The 24,022-nt window shown below is 36.3% G+C and overlaps 1 protein-coding gene across 1 annotated transcript in view; it reads left to right on the top strand.

Moving 5' to 3' along the window:
* Positions 1 to 2,565: 2,565 nt before the first annotated feature.
* Positions 2,566 to 24,022, top strand: part of LOC134748825 (uncharacterized) — a 58,051-nt gene continuing 36,594 nt past the window's right edge. The window contains exon 1 of the mRNA XM_063683634.1: positions 2,566 to 3,210. Coding sequence (XP_063539704.1) covers positions 2,669 to 3,210 — 542 coding nt within the window. The 5' untranslated portion in view covers positions 2,566 to 2,668. The remainder of the gene's footprint in view (positions 3,211 to 24,022) is intronic.

Here is a 24,022-nt window from a genome sequence, read left to right as displayed (position 1 = left end):
ATAAATATTTCTATTTGTTTGAAATCATGGTCACACTACAAAAGATGCAAGTTTTTCAATCACTTCGGACAACGTCCTTACTTCAGAAGGTCGCTAACATTTTCATACAAACATTGTTGTTAGAGTCGGTTAACGACTCTTACGGGCCAATTCGAACAACTAGATAGATACTTATAAAAAAATATATATTTTTATTGACAAAAGCAAGTACAAAATAGGTTTTGAAGTCCCTGACTTCTGAGATATCCACTAGATATGAAACAGAAACGATAACGAGATATTTAAAGGGCCCTCCACACTCATGCGCGAATCACGGCGCGAAGCCGCGATTCGCGCATGAGTGTGGCCCCAGGGCCCTTAACAAAGGCATGTCAAATTTGACATTTCCGCAATTCGGAATGTCCTTTTGAACGATATCTTTAAGATTTGCTTAAGATATATATTAAATCACATTTAAAATAAAGGTAACAAAATAAATTCGCGATAGACCCGATTTTAAATTATTTAAATATGATTTTATATGTCACAATAATTGTAGCGTGAAATGACAATTGGTTTCTCGAATCGAACTGCAAATGATAACTAGTTGAGAACTGAACTAGAAGATCTCGTATTGTTCCCGTATCTAGTAATTATCACGTTTTTCGAATTGACCGGTTATTCATCCGGTGTGATGCAGCAGTCACAGTCGCCAACAAATATATCGGAGCGGCCGAGGTGTTCACAAACATCTGAACAGAGCCTATCAAGACGGTGAAGTCATGCACCTGACGAAAGAGCAAGCTAAATATAATGTAGACATTTAATAAAAACCTAGCTGCACCAAGACAGGAGGCTTGACACCGGCTGCCACGGCCCGTGCCACCACCTGCTACAGGTGCTCTATAAAAACCGTAACACATGGACAATGCACAGTGTATGCTTCTTTTTAGGGTTCCGTACCCAAAGGGTAAAACGGGACCCTATTACTAAAGGATGACTCACGTTAGACCGGGCCGTGTTTGGACCGGAGCTTCCGGCGCTTCGTTTTCTATGGAAACCACCACGTGATCTGATCTGATGACCTGTCATGTCATAGAAAAGTAAGCGCCGGAAGCTCCGGCCCGGACACGGCCCGGTCTGACGTGAGTCATCCTTAAGACTCCGCTGTCCGTCTGTCTGTCTGTCACCAGGCTGTATCTCATAAACCGTGATAGCTACAGTTGAAATTTTCACAGATGATGTATTTCTGTTGCCGCTATAGCAACAAATACTAAAAAGTACGGAACCGACCGAGTCCGACTCGCACTTGGCCGGTTTTTGTCTGATGCTTATGACCGTGTTGCTTACTTAAGGAATTAATTGGAAGATAATTTATAAATATATAAACATTATTATAGGATAATAATAATAATAAATATTATACAGTAAGCTCAAAGGCATGTGTTGTGGGTACTTGACGACGATAAATAGATTATAAAGATATGTACAAATACTTATATTATACCTACATAGAAGACACCCATAACTCAACTGGGTATTTGTGATAAATAAAAATAAAAAAAATATTATACGACAATTAATAGTCGCGCGTTGATGTCTTTTGTACTACATTTTAGTACTAGTTTTAAAGATAAAAAAAATATTTTAGATGACTCGTAGTGATGTAATCAAGCTTTTCAATCTCGTACCTCACTTAGGCAACTCAGCAAGCTTCGTTGCCTAAACACGGTACTCGACTGAAAAGCTTTAAATTATATCACGATTGTATAAAAAACAATTAATATATTCAAATCTCACTGGAGTGAATAAACTACAAGAGATCGTTGGTTGTCTTTAAGCACCGGAAGGAAGCCCCGTAGTCTTTCTCAGTCAAGTTACAAGGATATCCGGCCACATTCGTTCAAACCGCATAACTTGAGAAGGCGTTTAGGAGCTAAATTCTACTGAGTATTCTGATAGCTCGTGATATACTGGTAAGATAAAAACTCGGCTTACTATAGTATTTTTCACATAACTTGGGTACGGTGACAGCTGTGGTGACGTTAAAACGCAAAATCTCGCAATATTATAATTTAGATGACAGGTCATCAGGTCACGGCACCCAAGCTGTTTGAAAAATACTGTAGCGTAGCAGAAAAACATTGAAAAAACATGCAAATAAGTTTAATAAATTCAAATAACATCAAGCATTAAGAAAGCTACTCTATCAAGGCAAGGAATAAGTAGAGTCGAGTCAGTAGCATAAATTTACCTATGTGTAGATAATTTTGATGTCAAGTATTCCCATTATGCCATTACATTAAGACTAAAGACATTGTCATTGGCATGTAAAAGTATCAATACCATTCATATTCAAACACTCCAACCGTCTTTTTACAATATTTACGAATTCCATTATTATAATCATCTCGAAACAATCCTCAAATTGCAAACAATTAACAGTAACTTGTTGTAAACAATGTATTGAAAGTTATTTGTTTTGGCAACCATTGTAGAGGTATGCTCAGGATCCGAGTGCACCCTGCGCTTGCACTGTAACTGACATAATTACGCGCAGGTAAGAGAGGGGCTCCGAGACCGCTCAGTAAGCTCGCGACTGCGGGCGAGACGCACGCCCGCCGATACACAGAGCCGGTTGCTATGCCCGCGAACAGGTCCGCGGTATGGCCAGCGGCCTAACCGCGACATGTTGAAGCATGCTCAGCGGCCGCCGGCGGCGAACGATGCCGACCAACGCTATCAGAACATGCCTCGGCGGCCGCACCATCATTTACCCCTCAACGTGTCCACCTTGGATTCCTCCAAGCATTCCGTCGGAGGCACCTCGGCGAGCGTCAGCCCGGGCGGGCATCCGAATCCTAGCGTGCCCGTCCTATCTCCCGTTCCTGTCGCGTCTCCACCAAAGATAGCCAATGGAAACGTGAATGGAGCAAGGACTTCGACGAACGGGAAATCGAGGAGCATCAGAGCGGCGACCGAGGAAGCGCTCACTTCCTTGGCACTCCTCTGCCTCGTCAGTCTCCTGTTAGCTTTACTGGCGCTGCTGTTCCTTCTGAAGATATCCGCGCCGGCCACGAGTGCTCCCGAAGAGTTCGCGGTTGTGTACGAAGTGACGTTAGCTCTGTGTGCGTTGACGCTCTCTCTGAACCTGTGCTGTCTTCTCGTGTGTGCTATTCAGTTCCTGTTCGCAGTGAAGCTGGTGCACTCCCCATCGGCCCCCAACGGACGGTGAGTCTTCACAAAATTCAATCATCCGTCAAGCGGCGGCACCTTAACCGTTAAGAACGCTTCGAAACTGGTTATATTCACGTTCAGCACTTTAACGCGTATAAAGATTACGTTCTGACTTGCCACGGGACGTCCAAGAGCAAACAGTCTTATCTCGATTCTGGTTATCTTGCACAACGGCTAACTGTTCGAAATAAACGTGGTGCTTTTCGGCTTTATGGATTTTGTATAATTAATAAAGTTCATTAAACGTAACTGTAGTCGGATTCTTACACAGTTTTTTTGGCATTTTGTGCTATAATTTAATTTCTACGGTTGGGGTTATCGGTGTTTCCCTCCGCTAGTCGCGGCAGGTGTTCAACGGTTTGCTCATGACGGTTATTGAATGGAAACGCAAAAAACTGCGGGATCAAACGGTCGGGTACGCGGTAAATCGCATCGAGACAACAAGCTTCTAATGTTTTTTTACAATATTATAGGTACCTATTTGTCTTATTATCAGATAGCAATATAATAGGTAGCTAATTCACAATGTTTACATTGCAGTTAGCACACGGCTTTACACAATCAATAACTACAAAGAACAAAAAGTTGTGCAAACTACCTAACCAGAAACATTTTTATTTCAAATAATCAGACTTAATTTTTAAAATCATTCACAGGTCATTAAGTTGTTTTACATAATTTGGTATTTCTTTATCAACACATAGTAAAGGCCATCATAGACATATCTACTTAAAATTCAGATCTAAATGTTTATCAGATTACAGATTTCTTTTGACCAGGACACCAATTCGATTTGAAATCAAAGACAATATCCTAGAACCCATACACGAGCAATACACAAGAACCCATACATAACATTTACATTTAAGATGTCTGATGGCCCATCCTTTACCTTTGGAGGATTATCTTTGGAGTCCGTGTAGTGGCCCCTACATAGGTCACTGACAATATTGACCATCATATGCGATTTGAGATACTTTGTGGCATTTGATCGATCGATTGAATTAGTTCCTCGTACTTAGCCAGCAATTATCTAAAATCGCCATTTATTGCAACGTTTGTAGAACGAGCTTTTGAAGATTATGGTGACACAGCCACACTTTGTCATTGCAAACTCTGTGTAGTGAGCTTGAACGCTATGAACCTGTTGAGACATCTTCCTATTCCAAGCCAACAACCGGTCGTTGAAGCGCCATTGCTAAGGAATTTAATAATTGAAAGCTTTTCCATCACTTAACTCATTAGTAACTAACTAATCTAGTAGGAATGTGACAACTAGTTATTATGGAAGATAGTTATTATGTTAATTACGCCGTGAGCGAGTTTAATGTTCTGTTTTATTATGTCACTCAAATCACTCAATAGAAGCCAAAGCGTTGAACCAATATAAGGTATGGATATAATGTTAGGACTGTGTAGAGGACATAGGTTTATATCAATAAATATCTACATCATACAACGTTATGCAGCACGCAGACGAAGTTGTGACACAAAAAGAGTGTAGTTTAATAAAAAATATAAATTAGGTAATTTACGATCATTTGATACTAAAATTGGTACAAAAATCTCTTCAAAATCGTAAATTCGCTGCGGCTAGCTAGCAAACGGAGTAAAAGGCTTCCGCGTTGTTATATTGTACATTGTATGCTTGTCTGTCTGTGACCGCATATTCTAAAGATCACTGGAACGCGCCGAGCACTAGGTATAATAGGTATACCTATTTTGTAATGGCTGGATATATTTAGATTTACACTCTATTGTAACGACTGATGAAAACATGTGTTAGTTTGTGTGTGCTCGTACGTGAGTCGTACGTCAGGACTTCTCCTGACATGTCAGGATTTTTGGTTCTTTGTCAGGATTGCAGGATCTTGAAGAGTGTCAATGTCAATGTAGCTGAAGGGGCTAGTGGCCCAAGAAAGGTTAGAATAAGGGATTTAATGAACGTTTTTTTTTAAAGAAATTACCATCCAGGAAATGACAGTATTTTTAGGGTGATGTCCGGACTTTTGTCAGGATATTCCATATGGCACAATCCTCTTTGGATCCAGTATCCTTCTATGTCGGAAATATGAAGGACGGATTTTCCGAAATCACGGTAAGAAGAATCAAACTTTTATCAGCAGACATGAGACATCGTAATTTATGTCGTTATGATTGCAACAGGAGTTAAAGGAATTAGCGAAGAGAATTTTCATTCAAATGGTTAATAAAATTTTCAGAAGGGTTGGTATTCGGTTGCCATACCTAACGAGTCAAAACGGTTACTTGGCAACAAGCATATTTCGACTAAATAACCTGACTTTGACCACTGAATGTTTTGTTAACATCCCTCCGAAAACATAAAGGGGTTGCGATGTATAAACCGGATATGATGCATTATTTCTAATACATTATTATCAGACTTAAGAATGATAAAAGCTCATGATATGGTGGAGATGATGGGATGATTTGATTAGTGATAATTTTATTGTGTTTGAAATTGTATGTATATACACATAAACACGAAGTAACTTCCCTGCATTACCTACTATCAAAGAGGATATAATAGGATAGAGCGGTACTGTCATAGTAAATTTTGTAGCTACAGTAAATTCACTGCCATCTATCGACACACGATTAAAACTAAAAATGAAGATGCATAAAATACCTTAAAATGTATTTATATATGGTACGGATAAAGGATTTTTTTTTTATTGGCATTAATTATTTTTATATCATTTTGACCCATGTTCTTTCACTGATATTAATGCGATAAAATTGTTAAATAACAAACGAAACCGTCAACGCCATCTATTCGAGAGTAGGCCAAAGGTAGTGGCGCCATATGTTCGAGAATTAAATTTTCTTGATTTTCGAGGCACGTTTTTTCCTAAGACTGTATACATCTATTATGGAGTTATATCTATCTTTGCTACTATTTTAAGTAAACTTACGCAAGATTTTTCTGAGTTTTTGAAATATGTAAATAAATTACATAATAATGAGCGTCACATTTTAAACCTTTCTTTCGTAACCAATGTCAAGTTGTTAACAGGTAGGCGATAATGATTTTATTTTTAATAAAATAAGTAGCTTTCATATTGCCAAAATAAAATATTTGAATCTCAAAATTATCCTGAATGATCTCCATTTCAAAACAGTTAAGTAAGAATGAATGTATCATAAAGTTAAGTAATAAGTTAAATTCAATTATTCATTAACTGTTTTAATTTCTTCCGCATACAAGTGAGTAATCGACCTTGAAATAAAGAGCTGATGCAAATTTCATACCAGATAATTTGAAAGGGTATGTCAGTATCGTTCTTAGCACGCCGGATGCTATTATTTTGTAAGTCGTAAATTGTTTTTCTTATGAGCCTAACATTTTTTTGTAAGTATATTTGAGAAGACTACTAGAACTAGCATATTAAATATATTAATAACGGGTCACTCACGTGTTTTAAGTCGAAAACGCTCGACATGTTTCACTCCGTACCGGTGAGTGACCCGTTATTAATATATTTAATATGTCTGTGTCTCACGGAAGTTTTGTTATTAAAATAGAACTAGCATAGTCTGTCTGTAGTTCACAAATTGCATATAAAAAACTATAAACAGGTCCAAACTCCAAAGCATTAGGCCTGGTAGTTACGCGTTGAAAAGTTTTCAGGGTTAAAACAAACCTAACCTAACCTATCTATAGGACAACCCGAGGAAACTCCTAAAAATTAATTTTTAACAAGCAGAAACGTCTGCGATCGATGCTATTAAGCTTAGAATAAATTTAAAAGTGGAAAAATTACTGCCTTGGGTGAGACTTGAACTCACGGCCTCTGGATCGATACTCCAGCGCTCTGCCAACTGAGCCACCAATCCTTAAAATCCTGAAAAGTTAACGGTTTCAGAATTATGACTAATGACATAGAGTAACTTATACTAGAGCGGTACTGTCATAGTAAATTTTGTAACCCCAGTAAATTCACTGCTATCTGTCGACACACTTTAAAACTAAAAATAAAGATTTATAAAAATACGATAGAATGTATATAAATATAGATAAATGTTTTTTTTTATTTGCATTAATTATTTTTATGATTTTGACCCATGTTCTTTCACTGATATGCGTTAAAATTGTTAAATAACAAACGAAACCGTCAACGCCATCTATACGACTGTAGGCCAAAACTAGTAGCGCCCTGTGAACGAGAATCAAAGTTTCGTGATTTTCGAGGCACGTTTTTTCCTTAGACTGTATCCATCTATTACGGAGTTATATCTATCTTTGCTAATGATAATATGACAATCATACATTATGACTTTCATTAATTATAATATTGTCTTCGGTTACCGCGATAGTTACTCATGAAATAAAACTATGAAAACGGATTATATCGCGTGTTCAATATACGCGATATAATCCGTTTTCATAGTTTTATTTCATTTCATTAATTATGTCAAACAAAGGGACCCCTCTAAGAATACATACATCTAACATCATCGATTTAGAATGCTAAATCGATGTAATACTTCTACATATGAAATATATAAAAGACCTTCTTTGTGGTGTTCAACAACCATGTTTGATAAAAAACTGAGACTCGCTGGATGAAGTTTTACAGAGTAATTGGTCACGTAATTTTATGTATGTATTTTTATTATTAGTGTTTCGTACAGAACTTTGTTCACGGGTCACGGAGCACTTATGGGATCACTTCGGTCTTGCAAATCGATTAAATGCGTTTTTCTCAGAGACCGATTGACCCAGATACCTAAAATGAGGTACATGATTGTGTGCAAATTATGTTGAATACATTTAATACCCTTACGTTTTAATTGATTGAAATCCTTATAACTAGTACATAACTTATATACAAAGAGGATATAATAAGATAGAGCGGTACTGTCATAGTAAATTTTGTAACCACTGTAAATTCACTGGCATCTATCGACATACTTTAAAACTAAAAATGAAGATTTATATAAATACGTTAAAATGTATTTAAATATGGATAAATTATTTTTTATTTGCATTAATTATTTTTATATTATTTTGACCCATGTTCTTGCACTGATATGCGTTAAAATTATAAATAACAAACGAAACCGCCAACGCCCTACGCTACGATACGAGAGTAGGCCAAAGCTAGTGGCGTCATCTGATCGAGAATCAAATTTTAGTGATTTTCTAGGCACGTTTTTTCCTTAGACTGTATCCATCTATTACGGAGTTATATCTCTCTTTGCTTGTATAGTAGTATCTGATATTGTAGAAAATTTAAATATTTCCATTTATATACAGAACCCTAAGAGCCGGTCCCCTGTGGGAAAAAACTGGCTCTGCAGAGCAGTTGCATAAGGCAAGGTTACTGACACCTGTCTGGGCAAAGCATCAAATAATTTACTTCACATACAAGACATACAAGTACGTGATTTGCATTGAATAGGGCTCAAATTGTTTCCAAGAAACTAATCTGTAAAGTGTCAAAGTACCTATCTACCTATTCAAAAGTAGATGTTATAGTATTTTTTGTAAAGAAAAAGTCAGTTTATTTACGATAGCAAAAAACTTGATTAACAAGATGTTGACAGAATAGCTTAGGTACCTACTGGCATTCGTAACGGTAGAATAAATTAAAAAAAAAACACCGTCCCTTCCGTAGGATTTAGGATACTGTTATCGCTTAACAGAATTAAATATCATAAAACATTAGAATTTGGAACACTATAAATTTGAAAATTGTTTGAATGTTGCTGTCAGTTATTTGTGACATTTTCAATTAAAAGGTACTACATTGTCGCTTACCATAAGGACGAAAATTGTTTATATCTTTATACGAAAAACCTGTCAGAGCGTACTTATGGCAAGCGACAATGTGGTACCTTTTGCTTGAAAACGACACATTTAATTGACAGATCGAAGTAATTTAATAGTTAAACATAATTGTATAGGTGTAAGAATTGTAAGCATTGGGGAATTCAAAGTACCTTCCCAATCCCAAAGAACTGATTTTACTTTAACTGTAATAAATCAGACCATCATGCACAAGATTTACTTCTTTACTAAATTGCTGGATAAAACTCAACGCGCACCTAAAGTAAATACCTAAAGTAGATATAAGATACTAGGTTGCATCTTACTCTCTTACATACGAATGTGTCTACACATCTGCTAATGCTATCCAGACTAAATCTAGATATTAACGAACCAGTCTCCAAGTTGACTAGTTTTTCTGGGCACCTGGCTTCGCCTGCCATAACTTGCATGGACTAGGGAACAGGTTTCCAGGCATTTCATCTAAGCCTAGCGAGATATGTCCAATTATAGCACAAGAATACAAACTCTGGATCGAAGGACCATTTATGAGACTGGAGATAAAAATATATGAGAATAGTAGTAAGTTAGTAGTTATATTCTTATAAGATAAAACGTCACAGGATTGTTGACAGTACCAAACTGTGGTTTTGATAAATAGAAGCGATAGACATGGTATATACAAGTAGTTATAGATGCGCCACCGACTCAGCCGCCGAGCGACCGGGGGTAAGAGAAAGAATATTCATATATTTGGGCGCATTAGCATTTTTTCTCTTTCACTTTTATAAATTTCGGTATTTCGCCATCGCCTCCTACCTATGATGCCACCCTGTCGGTGATGAGGACAAAGCATGGCACTATTTTCTCTTTCCTCTTATAGGAATCGCAATAAGACTATCTTTCTCTATCAAAGAGTGTCAGGCCCTTGATAGAAGCACAGATATTTTATCAGGAGAAATGAGTTCGGAATTCAAATTTTCTATGAACGATTATTGATCAACTTCGCTTCGAAACACAAGTATGTTGGGGAAATGTAGTTTATAGCCTAGCATAGACCGTAATTTGGGACTAACCTGATGACGTGGTATACTTTCTCCAGGGGCCAGATCTTGGTTCCTTCGATGATGAATGTAGCAACCTCATAAGCTGGAGTCGACAGACGATCTTCTATTTGTGCTGGACATTTGTTATGGTTTGATTTTGGCTTTTGCCGCCTCCTTCAACCGAAGTTGTTGACCACCGCACCGAAGCCCTATGACCGAAGCGAAAAACGAAAGTTGCATTATCTACCCCTATCGCTCAAATATGCAAGAGCGATAGAGTTAGACATGTTGTAGATAACGAAGTTTCAATTTACGTTTTTCGCTGTAGGCCCTCAGAACACTTTAGGGAAGTGGGCAATTGGACATAAAGAACAAAGAGTATGAGGCGAAAACATGAGAATAAATACAGACGTATGTATATTCTTATTTTGTATGCCGTTAGGTACACTGCCAGTTGTTTTAACGTTCCAAATTTAGTTATAAATATCACTACACCTTATAAAACAAAGTCCCCCGCCGCGTCTCTGTTTGTGTGTATGTATGTTCGCGGTAAACTCAAAAACTACTGAACGGGTTTTTTTATGCAGTTTTCACCTATCAATAGAGTGATTCTTGAGGAAGATTTAGTGTATAATTTGTTAAGGGCCCTCCACACTCGTGCGCGAATCGCGGCGCGCAGCCGCGTAGTCTGAAACGGGCTTTAAGGTTTTGTGTACTTAATCCGTGCGAATGCGAAGGCGGAGCGGGTCACTAGTAAATACATAAATATTATAATTCCACAAATGCTCAATCAAATACAAGGTGCCGTTCGTTCGCTCCTTTCCGTTATTATTCTAATTTTAACAAAATAAATTCATACTGCCCGTTCCCATTTCTTTTTCATCTCATAATCTAAACTACCTGCTAAAAATACTCGGAGCCGAATAAACCGGTTGTTTTTTTTATTCGGAGAGTAACGGAATGTTTATAAAATGCAACGCAATTTATACAAGAAAATGTTCACGTTAGCTTCAATTATTCTGATTGAGATTTCAGAGTAGAGTAGAGAATGTTAGTGGTTATTTATACTTTACAAATTGACAGATTGTAGGTACTTCTTGCGTTTAATAGGGTATTTGACTGTACTTAAAATAAATTATGTTAAACCATGCATGAAGTAAAGCACCAAAAGATTATTAGAGAAACGTAGACAGAAGTAATTTTTAGACACAATTTCTATTTTAAAACCTGTATAAAACTATAAAGAGTAGGTAATTTGATTGTGACGTCACATGCTAGTGTTTCATATAAATTCCATAGTAGCAAACTCGTTTTGACAGTTCGAAAAAAGAAACTGATTTGACTAGTAGTCAAATACCTTATTAGTTATTTACGATACAAGTGCCGAAAAGAGGAAATTCGAAACGAGGAAATTAAAACACGCTGAGCACTTGTATCGTAAATAACTATTTACAATCAAATTAAAAATTAAGTTTCTAGATTCACTAATAGATGGTCACTGAGTGGGACCCACAGAGCACCATAGACCCATAGTGCAGGCCGGGGTTCAGGCAGGCCTCCTTCACTCGCTCAAAGCCACGCGCTATATGCCTACCGCTCGGCGTATCGTCGACGATATAATCGACAGAGGGCCGCCGAACGCCCGCCTGAGCCCTCGCACCGCACGTTTCCCGCGCTTACGCTTCGAAATGCCGAAACCACGTAATTATTGTGCAGTAGATGGGTGTAAAAGTCAAAAAACAAAAGAAAATTTGTCGTTTTTTTAGGGTTCCTTACCCAAAGGGTAAAAACGGCACCCTATTACTAAGACTCCGCTGCCGCTGTCCGTCTGTCACCAGGCTGTATCTCATGAACCGTGATAGCTAGACAGTTGAAATTTTCACAGATGATGTATTTCTGTCGCCGCTATAACAACAAATACTAAAAAGTACGGAACCCTCGGTGGGCGAGTCCGACTCGCACTTGGCCGGTTTTTTCATTTCCGAGAGACGAAGAAAGGTGAGTAGTATTTTAAATCTATCTTTATGAATTTTGTCACTATTTATTTCTTTGAACATAAGTAGATAAATCGTAAATTAAGGAGTTTTTTGAGTCAGGTATTATAAGTGTTGTTTTTAAATATTTGATTGACTAATATAAAATATGGTTGATTCGCAACATTCGTTTTATTACAATAATAACATAAGTAACAGTACAACCCTAGCGCATTCTTACGATGACGCGTTGGCACGTGGCTCGCACGGCGAGCAAGGCAGTCTCGACTCTTTGTGCGCATACTTATGGTACATTTCTTCTCGTCCTGAGCAGCAGGTATTATTATTAAGATTTTGTAGGCTATTATAGCGTAGGTATTTTCGCTTTTGTATGGGAATGATGTATCTGTTACGTAGTAACTATTTATTAATCTGTGGTTCAGGCAGACCGAAAAGGAGATGGCGGGACGACTTGGACGCATTCTACCCCAAATGGTGGGAAAATGCCGATGACAGGGTCGAGTGAAGAAAACGAGGGGAGGCCTTTGTCCAGCAGTGGGACACCAAAGTAGGCTAATAAAATAAAAAAAGATTCCATATCTTGGATCGGAAACCCTCAATTCAATTTTATAATCTTTTTTTCTAGATCTCGTAACATGTTATACTTGTTATAAGATAATAGAGTAGGTAATTAATTAGATATTTTAGATATAAATTGCTATTTAATTTGTCTAGATTATCTAGTACCTAAACGAGCTTTGAATGCGAAAGTTAGGTAATTATATATCTGTCATTATTTTCCAATGAAATCTTCATAATAATATCTTACCATTTATTGTCTATGTTGTTGAATTAAGTAATGTCTTTATTTTAATTACCTTACTTGTTGAGATTAGATCCAACAGTTCTAGCCACAAGAAACGAATTTGTTAAAATAATCCGACAGGCCTCAGTGTTGTAATGTAATTAAAAAAATAGATATCTCAAATTTAATTGTAGTGTGATCTTAAATGTAACGAAATTGAGCAATTCCTGACGCATGCGCGTGAGAACTCCAGTCTGTTATTCTATCCGTATTTAATTATAGGTATGTAAATGTAGTAAATCATTATAGTAAGGTGCTGATTTTGCATAAAAAAGAGTCAATTAAGTATAATATAATAGTATCTACCTATTTAACTAAGTACGAGTGCGTTAGCGGGAAAAAGTTTGTTTTTTACACAAAAATAAATATAGGTACCTAACATAGAAGACGCAAAAATGCATCTACTTCGCGTGTCCGAACCCCGACCAAGCGTCGAGGTTGACCGTCGCTCGTTGCATGATAATTAACAGACCAAAAATTGCGAGCACCCAAAGGCAACAACATATTTCCTATCACAGATAAGTATTTTTAAAATTATATTATGCGTAAATTTGGTATGAGAAAGTCGGCACGCTTGGTTGCAATCAGGGACCGGACAACCCTTTCCGCGATAAAACCCTTTCAATGGGCGACACTTAAACACGGCTAACACATTGAAAGACTTTCCCTTTTGAACTGCAAGCCCATTCATACCCTTACCTTTGACTAACCCTTACCGAAAAACTAACCAAAAATAAGGCTAGCTCTTAATAAGGGTAACCCTTATCTTTAAGCGCTTTTTATAAAGGTTTCCCTTTGCGTGAAAGAGACAGGATTAGTGTATATCTACGGTAGTGTATGAAAAGGAAAGAAAATACGTGCCTAGTCAAAGAACGCCGCCGTCGCCGCCGACGATCGCTCGGATTCGAAGTAATGTGTGCTTTATGAACAAGGTAGACGACTTAAATTAGCACGCTTATATGCTAAAAGGGAAGCCCTTTATAAGGCTAACCCTTATAACGAATATGCAAGGTGTTGGTGAGCGGATGATAAGGGTTTTGTAAGGGTATTTGGGCTACCGATTACTCAAATGTGGTAGCTTTATATAAGGGTTTTTAAAAGCAAAACAAAGGGTTTCGTCTGGCAAAGGGTATAGTGAGTTAAGCCTTATGCAATACCCTTATAAAACCCCGATAAGGGATAGCGGGCCGGTCCCTGGTTGCAATACAAATCGTGATATTTGCGTCATCTAGCGCAAATATCACGATTTAAGTGTGTTGTTTTAAGTATTAGGATTGAAATACAGATTTAATCTTCTAGAATTTTATAGTTTTAATCACTTTATTTAGGTAACTTAGGTTAGTGGTTAGTTAGGTAGGTTAGTTAGGTCACTTTAGATACTTTCAATTTATTTTTAGTTAGTTTCTATTTTGAAATACCGAAATACGAGGCAAGTAGCAAACAAAACAATTGGTTTTCAAATCAATTTTAATGATAAAGTAAATAACCATCACTTTCTTCGATAAATATAATTCTCATAAAACACGTACTTATATCGTCACCCTTAATCTAAATCAAATCGGTAAATACTTCCCGCCAGCGCCAGCTTCTTTGATAACTCATCTTTTGTTCGGTTTGTTCCTTCTTTCATTCTGTGACCGTGAGAAAGTTTTTTTAATGTTTTTACTTGTATCACTTATAAAAAGCATTAAAAAATCGTGCCTTAGGATTACTTTTCTGTTATTGAAGATTCGTGTTTTATGCTGTCGATCTTAGTAGTGACATACAGGCTGACTTTTTAGCGGTAACAAAACATGCCTTGTCGAAGCGATGTAAAAAATAAAACGAATTGCAATATGGTTTATAAAATTTTCGAAATGTATTACCTATTTTTAAATTCATCGTCATTTATATCTTCAGGGTCACCGAGATTTAAAAAATCTAAAGAGTCAATATCGCGTTTTGTTCCAATTTTATGATACTTTTATGTTCAAAAAAATATTTTTACGTTTTCACAATTCACCTACTTATTTTTTCAAAGAATGCGGTTACGTTAAAGCTTCGTTGTTTTAAAATTTGTTTTCGATTTCGAGAAACTTTAAACTGGTTGCGTCGTTTAAATTTTTTTATGGCATACAATCAAGCGTCGTGTTGTAAACTGCTTCTTTTTTATTAAAAAAAAACCTACCTAAGTGGATACCTATAGTGACTTCAGAATCAGAGTTATGTAATTTTACACTTTTAATAAAAAAAATAAAAGACTGGAGCCGATTGTCAAAGAGCTTTAAGCTTTATTGCACAAAATATAAAAATAATGTAAAAATGACGGACTTAATGCCTAGTCGCATTCTCTACCAGTTAACCATCGGGCCAAACCGAGACATGTAAAAATGGTGCAAGGAGAACAAAGGATTTTATTAGAACTATGGAAAACAACTGAACAACTAATAATACACTAAATTTCTAAAAAATACTTTTACAAATTTATGATGGCTCTATACGAATTTTGTATGTTATTAGTTACAATTACATACTATGTTTATTTCTGATATATCTTTAGTAAAGTATGGGCAGCCATTCAATAAATCTTACGTAATAACGAATAACGGTTAAGCATAGAGTAACTTATACTAGAGCGGTACTGTCATAGTAAATATTGTAACCCCAGTAAATTCACTGCCATCTGTCGACACACTTTAAAACTAAAAATGAAGATTTATAAAAATACGATAAAATGTATTTAAATATGGATTTTTTTTATTTGCATTAATTATTTTTATGATTTTGACCCATGTTCTTTCACTGATATGCGTTTAAATTGTTAAATAACAAACGAAACCGTCAACGCCATCTATACGACAGTAGGCCAAGCTAGTAGCGCCCTCTGATCGAGAATCAAATTTTCTTGATTTTCGAGGCACGTTTTTTCCTTAGACTGTATCCATCTATTACGGAGTTATATCTATCTTTGGGTTAAGTAATAGAGCTTACAGAATTAGATATGCTCAAACTCGTACACAAAGTAATATAGGTTAGTTAAACAAGATAAGATTTTTGTAGTTGCTTCCACCTAAGATGGTAAACAACTTAAACAAGGTTAGTTCGTTAATTTGAACAAAACTTTTTTTTTGTTCCGTAATTATACTGCGTTACAGTTAAATACTAATGCACTGTAAAACTAAAAATAAAAACAAAGTACCTACCACTGGTACATAAAAAAAATCTATATAAAATAATTAAAATATAACTATAATATAACGTTAAATATGGCGTCAACTGTCACTTAAGAAAACTATCATGTTCTCAATAACGGTAGGTATATTAAAAAATAACGTCTGAAATTTGAATTATTTCCCTTATACAGACCGGCGTGAAATTAGCAGCCTAAAGCTGGCAGCCCAAGATAATCCAACCAAATTAAGATGTCATTTTATATACCTCCTGTACACTCACTCTCGGATGTTTTTTATACAAATTCATTTGAAGTAAGAAGCGGCATGAAAAACTCTTTCAAATGAGGTATAATTCGTGAACATTGAAAGACCGTGGCTACCTTAAAATCCAGAATAACACCCAGCAGCCTAAAACTTTTTCAGAGTTTGTCAAGATTTCGATGAGAAGCTGTCGAGATTACACTTTGTGTCTAGTATCGTAAGAAGCGGCATCAAAAACTCTTTCAAATAAGATATAATTCGTGAACATTGAAAGAGTATGGCTACCTCAAAATCCAGAATAACACAAAGCAGCCTAAAACTTTTTCAGAGTTTGTCAAGATTTCGATGAGAAGCTGTCTAGATTACACTTTGTGTCTAGTATCGTAAGAAGCGGCATCAAAAACTCTTTCAAATGAGATATAATTCGTGAACATTGAAAGAGTATGGCTACCTCAAAATCCAGAATAACACCCAGCAGCCTAAAACTTTTTCAGAGTTTGTCAAGATTTCGATGAGAAGCTGTCTAGATTACACTTTGTGTCTAGTATCGTAAGAAGCGGCATCAAAAACTCTTTCAAATGAGATATAATTCGTGAACATTGAAAGAGTATGGCTACCTCAAAATCCAGAATAACACCCAGCAGCCTAAAACTTTTTCAGAGTTTGTCAAGATTTCGATGAGAAGCTGTCTAGATTACACTTTGTGTCTAGTATCGTAAGAAGCGGCATCAAAAACTCTTTCGAATGAGATATAATTCGTGAACATTGAAAGAGTATGGCTACCTCAAAATCCAGAATAACACCCAGCAGCCTAAAACTTTTTCAGTTTGTCAAGATTTCGATGAGAAGCTGTCTAGATTACACTTTGTGTCTAGTATCGTAAGAAGCGGCATCAAAAACTCTTTCAAATGAGATATAATTCGTGAACATTGAAAGAGTATGGCTACCTCAAAATCCAGAATAACACCCAGCAGCCTAAAACTTTTTCAGAGTTTGTCAAGATTTCGATGAGAAGCTGTCTAGATTACACTTTGTGTCTAGTATCGTAAGAAGCGGCATCAAAAACTCTTTCGAATGAGATATAATTCGTGAACATTGAAAGAGTATGGCTACCTCAAAATCCAGAATAACACCCAGCAGCCTAAAACTTTTTCAGTTCGTCAAGATTTCGATGAGAAGCTGTCTACATTACACTTTGTGCATTACATTACATTACATTACAGTACATTACAGTACATTACAGTACATTACAATCAATTTTTTTTTACGATAAGCAATTGAAATTAGAGTTTAAATGGATTTGTTATACAATTTCCATTCTGATATTTGACTCTCCATTCCATAAATAAAGATTCTTTTGCTTGAATTGTTAATTGAAAGTACCCTCAACATATACTATAAAAATGTATACATAGTCATGTTTTTAAAAAAACATGCATTTTACTTTCCTCGTATTCGAAATGAAAAGTAGAGTGTTTAACTCGGGTGAAAGGCATCCTTTCTGCCTCGGACTATTGGCGCTCTCACTGCGTTCGAGCGCCAAAATACCTCCGTAGAAATTAATGCCTTTCATCCCTTGGTTAACAATCTACTATTCTGTAACTCTTTGAACATTTCATGATTTACATTTAAACGAGGAACGTACCCGCAGAGCTTAGACTTGTCTCGCGCAGTCATTGTACGTTGAAACTTCTTATCCAAGCTTGCTACGGTGAACTCGTAGGTATAAAACAGTTCCTTTTTAGTTTCGATCCCGACAAAAAGACAATTCGACACGATTTCTTTGCCAACAGGCTTCAAATTTAAACTTTCTATTATATCGCGACGTAAATAAGTCTTCTGTGCGCCCGAATCAATAAAGCATCGTACCGGTATACATTTCTTATCGTATTCCTGGGTTCGAATCCCGGCAGAGGCATTTATTTGCGTGATGGGCACGAATATTTGAAGGGTACACGGAAAGAACATGTCTAGTCACTTTTTTCGGAAAATGAGATTTTCATTTCAAAATGTAGAGCTCTTAATGAACTATTAGTGACATCTTTTGCTACCACTGTATAATATATGTAACACAACTTTTTTTTTAGTTAAAAAAGACCTGGTCACGGAATTACCATACATTTTGACATGGTTCCAAATTTTAAAACCGCGATTACTCAACATGTTACTAAATTGACTAGACATGTTCTTTCCGTGTACCCTTAATTTGTTCTTGCGTCTTGGATGTTTTTTATACAAATTCATTTGAAGTAAGAAGCGGCATGAAAAACTCTTTCAAATGAGGTATAAATTCGTGAACATTGAAAGACCGTGGCTACCTCAAAATCCAGAATAACACCCAGCAGCCTAAAACTTTTTCAGAGTTTGTCAAGATTTCGATGAGAAGCTGTCCAGATTACACTTTGTGTCTAGTATCGTAAGAAGCGGCATCAAAAACTTTCAAATGAGATATAATTCGTGAACATTGAAAGAGTATGGCTACCTCAAAATCCAGAATAACACCCAGCAGCCTAAAACTTTTTCAGTTTGTCGAGATTTCGATGAGAAGCTGTCTAGATTACACTTTGTGTCTAGTATCGTAAGAAGCGGCATAAAAAACTCTTTCAAATGAGGTATAAGTCGTGAACATTGAAAGAGTATGGCTACCTCAAAATCCAGAATAACACCCAGCAGCCTAAAACTTTTTCAGAGTTTGTCAAGATTTCGATGAGAAGCTGTCTAGATTACACTTTGTGTCTAGTATCGTAAGAAGCGGCATCAAAAACTCTTTCGAATGAGGTATAATTCGTGAACATTGAAAGAGTATGGCTACCTCAAAATCCAGAATAACACAAAGCAGCCTAAAACTTTTTCAGATTTTGTCAAGATTTCGATGAGAAGCTGTCTAGATTACACTTTGTGTCTAGTATCGTAAGAAGCGGCTTCAAAAACTCTTTCGAATGAGATATAATTCGTGAACATTGAAAGAGTATGGCTACCTCAAAATCCAGAATAACACCCAGCAGCCTAAAACTTTTTCAGTTCGTCAAGATTTCGATGAGAAGCTGTCTACATTACACTTTGTGCATTACATTACATTACATTACATTACAGTACATTACAGTACATTACAGTACATTACAGTACATTACAGTACATTACAATCAATTTTTTTTTACGATAAGCAATTGAAATTAGAGTTTAAATGGATTTGTTATACAATTTCCATTCTGATATTTGACTCTCCATTCCATAAATAAAGATTCTTTTGCTTGAATTGTTAATTGAAAGTACCCTCAACATATACTATAAAAATGTATACATAGTCATGTTTTTAAAAAAACATGCATTTTACTTTCCTCGTATTCGAAATGAAAAGTAGAGTGTTTAACTCGGGTGAAAGGCATCCTTTCTGCCTCGGACTATTGGCGCTCTCACTGCGTTCGAGCGCCAAAATACCTCCGTAGAAATTAATGCCTTTCATCCCTTGGTTAACAATCTACTATTCTGTAACTCTTTGAACATTTCATGATTTACATTTAAACGAGGAACGTACCCGCAGAGCTTAGACTTGTCTCGCGCAGTCATTGTACGTTGAAACTTCTTATCCAAGCTTGCTACGGTGAACTCGTAGGTATAAAACAGTTCCTTTTTAGTTTCGATCCCGACAAAAAGACAATTCGACACGATTTCTTTGCCAACAGGCTTCAAATTTAAACTTTCTATTATATCGCGACGTAAATAAGTCTTCTGTGCGCCCGAATCAATAAAGCATCGTACCGGTATACATTTCTTATCGTATTCCTGGGTTCGAATCCCGGCAGAGGCATTTATTTGCGTGATGGGCACGAATATTTGAAGGGTACACGGAAAGAACATGTTTAGTCACTTTTTTCGGAAAATGAGATTTTCATTTCAAAATGTAGAGCTCTTAATGAACTATTAGTGACATCTTTTGCTACCACTGTATAATATATGTAACACAACTTTTTTTTTAGTTAAAAAAGACCTGGTCACGGAATTACCATACATTTTGACATGGCTCCAAATTTTAAAACCGCGATTACTCAACATGTTACTAAATTGACTAGACATGTTCTTTCCGTGTACCCTTAATTTGTTCTTGCGTCTTGGATGTTTTTTATACAAATTCATTTGAAGTAAGAAGCGGCATGAAAAACTCTTTCAAATGAGGTATAAATTCGTGAACATTGAAAGACCGTGGCTACCTCAAAATCCAGAATAACACCCAGCAGCCTAAAACTTTTTCAGAGTTTGTCAAGATTTCGATGAGAAGCTGTCCAGATTACACTTTGTGTCTAGTATCGTAAGAAGCGGCATCAAAAACTCTTTCAAATGAGATATAATTCGTGAACATTGAAAGAGTATGGCTACCTCAAAATCCAGAATAACACCCAGCAGCCTAAAACTTTTTCAGTTTGTCGAGATTTCGATGAGAAGCTGTCTAGATTACACTTTGTGTCTAGTATCGTAAGAAGCGGCATAAAAAACTCTTTCAAACGAGGTATAAGTCGTGAACATTGAAAGAGTATGGCTACCTCAAAATCCAGAATAACACCCAGCAGCCTAAAACTTTTTCAGAGTTTGTCAAGATTTCGATGAGAAGCTGTCCAGATAACACTTTGTGTCTAGTATCGTAAGAAGCGGCATCAAAAACTCTTTCAAATGAGATATAATTCGTAAACATTGAAAGAGTATGGCTACCTCAAAATCCAGAATAACACCCAGCAGCCTAAAACTTTTTCAGAGTTTGTCAAGATTTCGATGAGAAGCTGTCTAGATTACACTTTGTGTCTAGTATCGTAAGAAGCGGCATAAAAAACTCTTTCAAATGAGGTATAAGTCGTGAACATTGAAAGAGTATGGCTACCTCAAAATCCAGAATAACACCCAGCAGCCTAAAACTTTTTCAGAGTTTGTCAAGATTTCGATGAGAAGCTGTCTAGATTACACTTTGTGTCTAGTATCGTAAGAAGCGGCATCAAAAACTCTTTCGAATGAGATATAATTCGTGAACATTGAAAGAGTATGGCTACCTCAAAATCCAGAATAACACCCAGCAGCCTAAAACTTTTTCAGAGTTTGTCAAGATTTCGATGAGAAGCTGTCTAGATTACACTTTGTGTCTAGTATCATAAGAAGCGGCATCAAAAACTCTTTCAAATGAGATATAATTCGTGAACATTGAAAGAGTATGGCTACCTCAAAATCCAGAATAACACCCAGCAGCCTAAAACTTTTTCAGAGTGTCAAGATTTCGATGAGAAGCTGTCTAGATTACACTTTGTGTCTAGTATCGTAAGAAGCGGCATCAAAAACTCTTTCGAATGAGATATAATTCGTGAACATTGAAAGAGTATGGCTACCTCAAAATCCAGAATAACACCCAGCAGCCTAAAACTTTTTCAGAGTTTGTCAAGATTTCGATGAGAAGCTGTCTAGATTACACATTGTGTCTAGTATCATAAGAAGCGGCATCAAAAACTCTTTCAAATGAGATATTAATTCGTGAACATTGAAAGAGTATGGCTACCTCAAAATCCAGAATAACACCCAGCAGCCTAAAACTTTTTCAGAGTTTGTCAAGATTTCGATGAGAAGCTGTCTAGATTACACTTTTCTTTTTCTTTGCCAACAGGCTTCAAATTTAAACTTTCTATTATATCGCGACGTAAATAAGTCTTCTGTGCGCCCGAATCAATAAAGCATCGTACCGGTATACATTTCTTATCGTATTCCTGGGTTCGAATCCCGGCAGAGGCATTTATTTGCCTGATGGGCACGAATATTTGAAGGGTACACGGAAAGAACATGTCTAGTCACTTTTTTCGGAAAATGAGATTTTCATTTCAAAATGTAGAGCTCTTAGTGAACTATTAGTTATATCTTTTGCTACCACTGTATAATATATGTAACACAACTTTTTTTTTAGTTAAAAAAGACCTGGTCACGGAATTACCATACATTTTGACATGGTTCCAAATTTTAGAACCGCGATTACTCAACATGTTACTAAATTGACTAGACATGTTCTTTCCGTGTACCCTTAATTTGTTCTTGCGTCTTGGATGTTTTTTATACAAATTCATTTGAAGTAAGAAGCGGCATGAAAAACTCTTTCAAATGAGGTATAATTCGTGAACATTGAAAGAACGTGGCTACCTCAAAATCCAGAATAACACCCAGCAGCCTAAAACTTTTTCAGAGTTTGTCAAGATTTCGATGAGAAGCTGTCGAGATTACACTTTGTGTCTAGTATCGTAAGAAGCGGCATCAAAAACTCTTTCAAATAAGATATAATTCGTGAACATTGAAAGAGTATGGCTACCTCAAAATCCAGAATAACACAAAGCAGCCTAAAACTTTTTCAGAGTTTGTCAAGATTTCGATGAGAAGCTGTCTAGATTACACTTTGTGTCTAGTATCGTAAGAAGCGGCATCAAAAACTCTTTCAAATGAGATATAATTCGTGAACATTGAAAGAGTATGGCTACCTCAAAATCCAGAATAACACCCAGCAGCCTAAAACTTTTTCAGAGTTTGTCAAGATTTCGATGAGAAGCTGTCTAGATTACACTTTGTGTCTAGTATCGTAAGAAGCGGCATCAAAAACTCTTTCAAATGAGATATAATTCGTGAACATTGAAAGAGTATGGCTACCTCAAAATCCAGAATAACACCCAGCAGCCTAAAACTTTTTCAGAGTTTGTCAAGATTTCGATGAGAAGCTGTCTAGATTACACTTTGTGTCTAGTATCGTAAGAAGCGGCATCAAAAACTCTTTCGAATGAGATATAATTCGTGAACATTGAAAGAGTATGGCTACCTCAAAATCCAGAATAACACCCAGCAGCCTAAAACTTTTTCAGAGTTTGTCAAGATTTCGATGAGAAGCTGTTTAGATTACACTTTGTGTCTAGTATCGTAAGAAGCGGCATCAAAAACTCTTTCGAATGAGATATAATTCGTGAACATTGAAAGAGTATGGCTACCTCAAAATCCAGAATAACACCCAGCAGCCTAAAACTTTTTCAGAGTTTGTCAAGATTTCGATGAGAAGCTGTCTAGATTACACTTTGTGTCTAGTATCATAAGAAGCGGCATCAAAAACTCTTTCAAATGAGATATTAATTCGTGAACATTGAAAGAGTATGGCTACCTCAAAATCCAGAATAACACCCAGCAGCCTAAAACTTTTTCAGAGTTTGTCAAGATTTCGATGAGAAGCTGTCTAGATTACACTTTGTGTCTAGTATCGTAAGAAGCGGCATCAAAAACTCTTTCGAATGAGATATAATTCGTGAACATTGAAAGAGTATGGCTACCTCAAAATCCAGAATAACACCCAGCAGCCTAAAACTTTTCAGTTCGTCAAGATTTCGATGAGAAGCTGTCTACATTACACTTTGTGCATTACATTACATTACATTACAGTACATTACAGTACATTACAATCAATTTTTTTTTACGATAAGCAATTGAAATTAGAGTTTAAATGGATTTGTTATACAATTTCCATTCTGATATTTGACTCTCCATTCCATAAATAAAGATTATTTTGCTTGAATTGTTAATTGAAAGTACCCTCAACATATACTATAAAAATGTATACATAGTCATGTTTTTAAAAAACATGCATTTTACTTTCCTCGTATTCGAAATGAAAAGTAGAGTGTTTAACTCGGGTGAAAGGCATCCTTTCTGCCTCGGACTAT

The sequence above is a fragment of the Cydia strobilella genome, chromosome 17 (genome assembly GCF_947568885.1).
Source record: "Cydia strobilella chromosome 17, ilCydStro3.1, whole genome shotgun sequence".
Taxonomy (NCBI): Eukaryota; Metazoa; Arthropoda; class Insecta; order Lepidoptera; family Tortricidae; genus Cydia; species Cydia strobilella.
This window is presented reverse-complemented; position numbering and strand designations above follow the sequence as displayed.